General features: G+C 59.9%; 1 protein-coding gene across 1 annotated transcript; it reads right to left on the reverse strand.

The window, feature by feature from the left end:
* Positions 1–3,936: 3,936 nt before the first annotated feature.
* LOC107542029 (double homeobox protein A-like) lies at positions 3,937–7,296 on the reverse strand. The gene is given in 3 exon segments (XM_016219226.2): positions 3,937–4,159; positions 5,195–5,282; positions 6,492–7,296. Coding segments are annotated over 3 exon segments (1,116 nt in total).
* Positions 7,297–8,505: the final 1,209 nt, after the last annotated feature.

An 8,505-nucleotide genomic window follows, 5' to 3' on the forward strand; every position in this document is an offset into this window, starting at 1 on the left:
GGGCGGGAGCCAGAGGGGTTTACAGTGCGGCTTCGTCTCCGGATGTTCCTCTCGGCAGCCCAAGCCCGGTGTAGACTGGACCCCCCGGCAGGACGTGGGTGGCGGGGCAGTGTGGTCCCAGTGGCTCGGTGCCTGTCTGTCCGGGGGCCCCGGTGGCCACACGTGCGGATGGAGCGAGGGGCTGTCCCCCAGCTCCGGCCGTGCTCCCGGCCCCAGCCAGGAGCTTGGGAAGTGTCAACCCCAGAACCGTTTCCAACCGAAACCCTCGGATTTATTAACTCGGCTCCAGAAGCCCGCGTCTGTTATTTATGCTACTTTGATCTGAAAAGCTGTTTGTTTACATTTTATTGCGTTATAAATCCCCGTAAGCAGGCATGATATTTTTATGACGCCCAATAAGGATTCTCTTGTGAACGCGTCCAGGGCGGGGAGGGTCTTTATTGCCCGGCTTCCAGGGTCTTCCCTCCTGGGTCCTGTTCCCGGGGATCCTCCGTCCGCATGCGGCGCGCAGATGTGTCTCCCGCAGAACATCTGGGCGGGGGGGGCACAGGCTGCATTGCTGCGCAGGGGCCCCGGGTGCCTGGCAGCCGGTGCGGGCGTGGCCGGGGCGCAGGTCGCCCACAGGTGGCCCCCGAGCAGCCTGGGCAGGGACCTCCTGTGACCGTCCAGCCTCTGTGTGGCTCGGGCCCGGCTGTCCTTTGGCTCCTGTGCAGGTGGGGAGCAGGGAGGTCGGTCACTCCCATAGCCTTTCAGCCCAGCCCGGGGGGTCTGTCACCAGCTGCAGAGCCAGACCAGCGACGTGGGCTGGGCCGGCACAGGGGACACAGGACAGGGGACACAGGGCAGGGACAGGGGACACAGGGCAGGGGACACAGGACAGGGACAGGGGACACAGGGCAGGGACAGGGGACACAGGACAGGGGACACAGGACAGGGACAGGGGACACAGGGCAGGGACAGGGGACACAGGACAGGGGACACAGGACAGGGACAGGGGACACAGGACAGGGGACACAGGCCAGGGACAGGGGACACAGGACAGGGGACACAGGCCAGGGACAGGGGACACAGGACAGGGGACACAGGCCAGGGACAGGGGACACAGGACAGGGGACACAGGCCAGGGACAGGGGACACAGGACAGGGGACACAGGCCAGGGACAGGGGACACAGGACAGGGGACACAGGCCAGGGACAGGGGACACAGGACAGGGGACACAGGGCAGGCACTGGGCTCACCACAGCCATGCATGGGTTTCCTAAGGCTGCCCACGCCCCAGGAGCTTGGGGTGCAGGGGGACCTGGTGTGGGCTCTGACCTGCTGGGTATCAGCCGGGAGACCCTCGCAAGTCCCTGTCCTTCCCTGAGGCTCGGTGTCCTCCCTTGTTCACGGGGTTACGAGGTAAATGGAGGAGCTATGAGGCCAGCGGAGGGTGTGAACGGTTAGGGTCAGTTCTCGCGGTCCCCCTGTGACCCCCACCTCTCCCCTTCTCAGAAACTCCTCACGTAGAGGCCACAAGTCGCCGGTTGTTCCCTTGTTACACGTGGGAAGCCCCCTCCTCTGGGCTCTGGGCCGCGGGTCCCCTCTGACCCCCTCGCACGGCCACGGTTCTGGACCCCAGCCTGGGGAAGTGACGGCCACCAGGCCACGGTGTCCTCCATCCGGGGCCGCGTGGGGCCTGGTCCCCATGGAAGGAGACTCCACGCAGCTCGCCCTGCCCTGTGCTTCACCTGCCACGTGAGGCTGAGCCCCGGGAGCCCCAAGGGAAGGCTCTCCCCTCTTTTATTTGGGGAGATATTCAGGTAGAAAAACAAGATGAGCCACGGCCGGCGTGGCTCAGCGGTTGAGCGTCGACCTAGGATCCAGGCGATCGGGGTTCGATTCCCGGTCGGGGCACATGCCCGGGTTGTGGCTCGATCCCCAGTCGGGGGCGGGCGGGAGGCAGCCGATCGATGACTCTCATCATTGATGTTTCTCTCTCTCCCTCTCCCTTCCTCTCTCTGAAATCAACAAAAACATTTTTAAAAAGAAAAAAACAAGAGGAACCCAGTGGGGTGCGTAAGGGAAAAAAGACACGCGGGCCGGGCGGCACACCTGTGCCCGCGACCTTCGGCCTGAGCCGCGCGCTCCCTCCCGCGCATTAGCCACGGGCCCACCGGCCGGCCGTGGCTCTCACGTGTCAGCGGCTTCCAGGAAACTGGAGCCTCAGAGTAAGTATCAGATGAGTTGCTAATGTCGGGAAAAAAGCGAGAAACATGCTCAGGGGCTCTGTTTTATAGCCGCTCTTGAAGTCAGAATGTGCGATGGAAACCCAATGCCGCTGTGGCCGCGCATTCCCGGGACGTCGGGTGATGGAAAGTCCAGACGCTGCGGCTGGGAGGCCTCGGAGCCGCGGATCCCACGCTGGCCCGACGGCAGGGGCACCGGGCTCCTCCAGGCGGACAGCGGGGCCCTGGCCGCCCGCGCCCACCTCAATCCACACGGGCGCGGAGGCTTCCTCGCCAAAGCTTCGCCAAAGCCCCGCGACTTTCTGGGTGGCCCGGCTTTGTCACTGGACCTTCCAAAGGGGAGCTTGGCCTGGCGTTTGCTCCTTACTAGGAGGCCGGCATCCCAAACAGGTTGCCCTCCGAGCCGGGCAGGGCCCTTCGTGAGCCGGGGGCCACCTTCAGCATCTGTTATAAACAGAATTGTGTCCCCCCCCAAATTCTTACTTTGAAGCCCTGACCCTCAGGACCTCAGAACGTGACCTCATTTGGAAATAGGGTCCTTGCAGGTGAGCTGGTGAGATGAGGCCATTAGGGTAGGTCCCTGATCCCATAGGACGGGTGACCTTGTCAAAGGGGAGATTTGGACGCAGACACGCAGACAGGGAGGACACCACATGGAGACGGAGCAGAGGTGGGTGATGGGTCCACAAGCCGAGGATGCCGGCAGCCACCAGGAGCTGGGGGCCATATGGGGGGGGTTCTCCCTCGTGGTCTCATTAGGAACCAGCCCTGCCGACGCTTGGACCTTGGGGTGCCAGTTCCAGCCTGGGAGAGAAGGCTCCGGGTATTGACGCTGTGGCCAGCGTGGAGCTGTTACGGCCACCCAGGGACGTCCTCGTACCCGCACAGAGGCCCCGTGCTCAGAGCCGGGCGCGGCCCATTGACGCCGTGGCTGTGGTCACTCTTTGGAGCTTCTGGACGAGGTCTGACAAGTCCCCCCAGCCCAGCGGACGTCTGGGGTTTGCTTAGTTAGGCCCTGCGTTGGGGGAAATGCCCCCACTGGGGGAGTGGGAGTGCCCGGGGGGGTGAGGGCTCTCTGCTCGGAGTCTTTGCTGTGTGACTCACAGCCGCGCCTTGTCCAGCGGGCGCCCGGCTCCAGCGGGGTGACGTGTCCTAACCCCGAGGTCCGGCCGAGGCTTCCGATCACACGGCCGACGGCTAAGCGCCCCTCTTCGTGGCTGCCCATCCTGGCGGAGCGAGAACTGCTGTTGAAGAGGCTGGTGGGTGGACATCTAGGACCCAGACCTGCCCCTTCCACCTGCACCGGCTCCGAGCCCCAGGCCGAGGCCGTGGGCAGGGGAGGCCGGGAGCCGACTCCGCCTGGGCTCGGGTTTGGCCAACAGAAGTCACTGCCGGTCGCAGTGCCTCCCGCGGGACCCTCTCGGGGGGCTGTGTACCGTCCCCGTTCCTGGCCAGGTCCAGGGACCACCAGCTGCCCCCACCTGCTGGCACCCACGGTGAAGAGCCCTGGGGGTGCAAGCACTGCACCCCACATCTCGTACATGACCCTTGGCTGGCCTTTCTCCACTCGCCCCACAGAGCAAGCTGCCGGCAGCCTGCTGGACCCTCGCCTCGTGCAGGGTGCCCTGCTCTGTCACCCCCCAGCACCCCAATCTCCAGCCTCCGGTGCAAACCCCGGCCCCCAGCACGGGTTTTTATGGGGGGGTCTCACTCTGGACTTTGCTCCGTGGTCTTGGAGGGGTCACCTCTGCCACGGGGCAGGCAGGGCAGGGGGAGGCAGATAAGAGCTGAGCGTGCCCGGGGGCCGCTCCCCGAGTCCTGGACGCCCGAAGTGAGGAGGTGCAGGTGCAGCTTGAAGCAAATCGGGGCCAGGCCAGCAGACTGCAGGGACAACTGCTGCCGGCCGGGGGGGACCCGGCCGCCGAGGAATCTGTGGGAACTAAGACACCCACAGGTGCCACCCTGGGCTCCAGATGTCCCGGGGGCGTGGGAGGGAGAGGGGAGCCTGAGCCGACTCGCCCTCACCCCGAAGCGGCCGAGTCCTCGCAGAGCCGGCGGAGATGAGACAGAGATTAAGTTACCGCAGAGGCCCGGCGCGGCCTCGCCCACCTCACTTGTACCCAGGGATCCTGTACACGCCGGTGGGGGCGGGCGGGCGGCACCTCGGGCTCGGTGTCTGAGCAGGGCCGTGAATCGCGGCATTAACCCGGGTGGAAGATTAAGTGGCCGGGAGCGTGTTTGGGAGGGGTCGGCGCCCCCCTTTCCGGCCGCTGCTCCGTGCTGGCATCTCCCGGGCTTGAATTCATTACCCAGGAAACGTGCCACGCGGGAGGGGCCGGCCCGGATCACACGTTTTTACAATTAGCCATTCTGCGCACCGGCCAGGATTCCAGGGGGGCGGGGGCTGGGTGGCGGGAAGGGGGGTCCTCTGGGCGACCACGCACCTCCTGTTTGGGTAAGAAAGGGGGGATGGCGGGAACGACAGGCCGAAGGCGAAGCCCCCCGTGTCCGCAGCCTCAGTCCCCAGCCCCGGGGTGAGTCCCGAGCGGGCGGCGGGTCCACGGGCGGCTTCGGCCTGAATCGGACCTTTATGAGCGCGGCGCTCGCCTGGGGGATTGGGGGCCGGCGCCCCGCGATGCTGGGTTATGAATGGGGGCCCTCAGCCGTTTCCTTCTCATTTAATTTATCATTCGTGCTGTCTTTCAACACCAGGCCCGGCCGGCGGCGCAGGAATGCAGGGCTGCCCAGAGACGCTCTGTGGCCAGGAGGACCGAGGGAAGAAAACCCCCTCTGCCCTTCTCCGGGGCTGGGCTGCAGTGTGGGTCCCCTCCAAGCCCGCCGCATGGGGACAGCCTGGGCGGAGGTGGCGCCAGGGAGGGGAGGCCTCCTGAGACCCCGCCGGCTCCCGCCCGCCCGCTGCCCTCGGCCACGCTGGCTCTGAATCTGGGTGAGCGACATCACCAACCTGGCTCTTGCGGCCACAGCCACTGCAGCCACGGCCACGGGACGGGCATCTCCGGGGCTTCTCTCGCAGCCTCTGGGTTTGACGGGTCCTGTTGTTTTTGGCGTAAGGAGGTCAGGATTCCCGCCAGCGCGAGGAGTGGAGAGGAAGGGGCCCAGTTTGCTCGATGCCAACGTGTGGACGGGGCGGAGGGCCTCGGCCTCTGGGGAGGCACCGGGTCCGCGCAGGGACCTGCGAGGGGCCACGTGGGCTCAGGAAGGCCGGGCTTGGCTCTGACGTCAGGGGCTGACTGTTCTGTTGACAGAGTCTGATTGAAGGTGAGAAATACGTCACTTCTCTGTACCTCACTTCACCTTCGGCCGTTTCCTGACTATCAGCACCTTTGGGAAGCTGAACACACACTCGCACATGCACACACATGTGTATGGCATGCACACGGGTATACACGCACATGCACACACATGCACACACTCTCTCTTTTTTTTAAATCTTCACCCGAGGATATTTTTTCCATTGCTTTTCAGAGAGAGCGGAAGGGAGAGAGAGAGAGACATTGATGTGAGAGGGACACACAGAGTGGTTGCCTCCTGCACGCACCCCAACCAGGGCAGGGGATTGAACCCGAAACCCAGGTACGTGCCCTTGGCCGGGAATCAAACCCCGAAACCTTTTGGTCCCAGGGCCAACGCTCCAACCACTGAGCCACACCAGCCAGGGCTGGAGGTTGGAAATTTAACTTCCTCACAGCCCCCTGTCAATGGAGCCGCCACGTCACGGTTTTTCGTGACACCGGTTCTCAGGTTCACTTTCTTCACGGGCAAGTGGAGAACCTTCTCAGACTGCCTCGTATCTTCATTAGCACCCGTGTCTGTGTGGCCGTCACTAACTCATCCTGAAACTATCTTAAAAAGCTAGAACGGCCCAGCCAGGCGTGGCTCAGCGGTTGAGCGTCGACCTGGGATCCAGGCGATCAGGGTTCGATTCCCGGTCAGGGCACATGCCTGGGTTGCGGGCTCAATCAATGACTCTCTCATCATTGATGTTTCTATCTCTCTCTCTCCCTCTCCTTTCCTCTCTCTGAAAGCAATAAAGATATATAAAAAAAAAGCTAGAACGTGTCTCTAAAACATGGCCAAATGCCTCGGCTTTCTGTTAGTTTCATTCATTTATTTTTAAATTAAATTAAATTTTTTTAATGTAAAATAGATTTTATTGAGATTTAGTTATAAATAAAGAATAGAATATCGGGGTGTGTGTGGAGGAATGACATGGATACGTTTATTTTCTTGGCCCTGGACACCTGCTGAGCTGTGGGCCCGGCTCTGCTCGCCCGTGGGGCTACGTGGTGCCTGGTGTCTGTCCACCTCCTGAAGTCCCGTTTGCCGTCTCCAGAAGGAAGGCTTGGCCTCTGGAGCAGCCGAAGGTGTGATTAGAGCGGCTGTTCCCAGGAAGAGCGGGAGCTTCGGAGCCCAGGCTCGTGACACAAGACACACTGATTTGTCTCTTGGTCTATCCGGTGCTGGCTTTGGAGAAAGACGACAGCTGCTGAGGAGGTTGGTGCCATCGTGTGTGGTTTCGGCACCTTGAGTTCTCTCGGGTCAGCCGTCTTGTTCCTGTTCTGAAGGCTCATCAGCTTCTTTTTTCCTTTGGACAAAGAATTTAGATCTTCGATTTTGAAACCAAACGTGGACTCTTGGCTCTGGAACCCCAACTTCCTTAGCAAGTTGCTCTCTGGAATCAACCCCAGGATACGGGTCGTTCTTAAATGCCGTGTTGAGGGTGTGTAATCGGGAGGAGGTGTAGATGGTATGAGACCGCCGTCTACGTGGACTCTTCACAGGCTGATCTTGGGCTTGGCTGGCTGCTAAGTCCTCAGGCTCTGGTCTTCTCTGGAATCCGTGCTTAGCTCTTTGATTCTGAAACTAAGTCTGGATTATGGGCCCTTCAAGGTTCATTTCCAAAGCAAGCTTTTGCCTGATATTGTAACTTGGGTAAGGTTCTTGGTTGAAGGCTCTGATGAGGACTGTCAATTGATCTTTTGTGCATTTTGTGTGGGTGGAGCATCTCCTATGATTCACTGCCTTGGGAGAGCCGTCTTGAGCCATGTTGGGGGACAGACGTCTCAGCTTTCAACCAGGAGAAGGAGGTTGGTGGTGAGGCTGTTTTTTTCCATTTATTTTTCTTGGATTTCTCTCCCCCCGCCCCCGCCCCCACTCCATGCTGTTTTGGTGGCTCATTAGTTATCTTACTCAGGACACATTTGGGAGTGAAAAAGGTACTACTAATAATTCTACTGGGAGACAGGCATTGGTCAGGACAGTCTTAGAACCAGGACCCAAGTCCCCCCCGTCCCCCCTTGGGCTGTCTTGGGACTTGCTGTCACCATTACTCTGGAAATTCTTCTTCTCTTCTTGGAGTTTGGATTCTCTGTTTCCTAGATCCCACTTCATCTTTTTTTTTTTTTTTTTGGTTTATGCCCTTGATTTCCTGGAGTGCATCCTCAAGTAGCTTTCTCAGAAAGGGTTCGTGGAAAGTAAAAATTTGAAGCCCTTCAATCTTTGAAATTGTCTGTATTCTACCAATGCTCTTGATTGTTTGTTCGTCTGAAAACTGGATTCTGGGCTGGAGATGATGTCCCTTTAGAATTTTTACAGCATTGCTCTGTTGTCCCCCAGCTTCCCGTGGCTCCCAGGTCTGACCCCATTTTACTCCTGACCCTTTGTACATAATCTGCTTTCTTCCCCCTGCTGGAAGCTTTAAAGTACGTCTCTTCCCCCCGCATTATGACTCATGCTTCTATGTCTTTGTGCAAATAAGCCCTCCTTCCTGGCACTTTCTCAGTTTCTTTTTCTCTCTTTCGGGTCAGCAGCTGGACTCCTGGGTTGATGGACCAACTAAAATCCCATCCCCCTTCTCCCAGGTTCTCGGGGTACCATGGAGCTTACTCATAATGGTGATGATTTAAAAAGTCTCCTTTAGCCCCAGCTGGCGTGGCTCAGCGGTCGAGCGTCATGAACCAGGAGATCGTGGTTCGATTCCTGGTCAGGGCACATGCCTGGGTTGCGGGTTCAATCCCCAGTGGGGGATGTTTCTCTCTCTCCCACTTTCTTTCCCTTCCTCTCTCTGAAATCAATAAAAAACCCCAATGAAACAAACAAACAATAAGCCCATATCTACTTTAAAGCAGACGCCTCAGAAGCACTTGGTTTTAAGAAGACCCTAAGGGAGGCACGCTCCGGGGAAGCCAGTGGGCTGTGCTCTCAGGGGTCACTGTGTCACTGCAGTGTGCCAGCCCTGGGGCCACCTGGACTCCC

Source organism: Miniopterus natalensis, chromosome 9 (assembly GCF_054644295.1).
Source record: "Miniopterus natalensis isolate mMinNat1 chromosome 9, mMinNat1.hap1, whole genome shotgun sequence".
NCBI classification, from domain to species: domain Eukaryota; kingdom Metazoa; phylum Chordata; class Mammalia; order Chiroptera; family Miniopteridae; genus Miniopterus; species Miniopterus natalensis.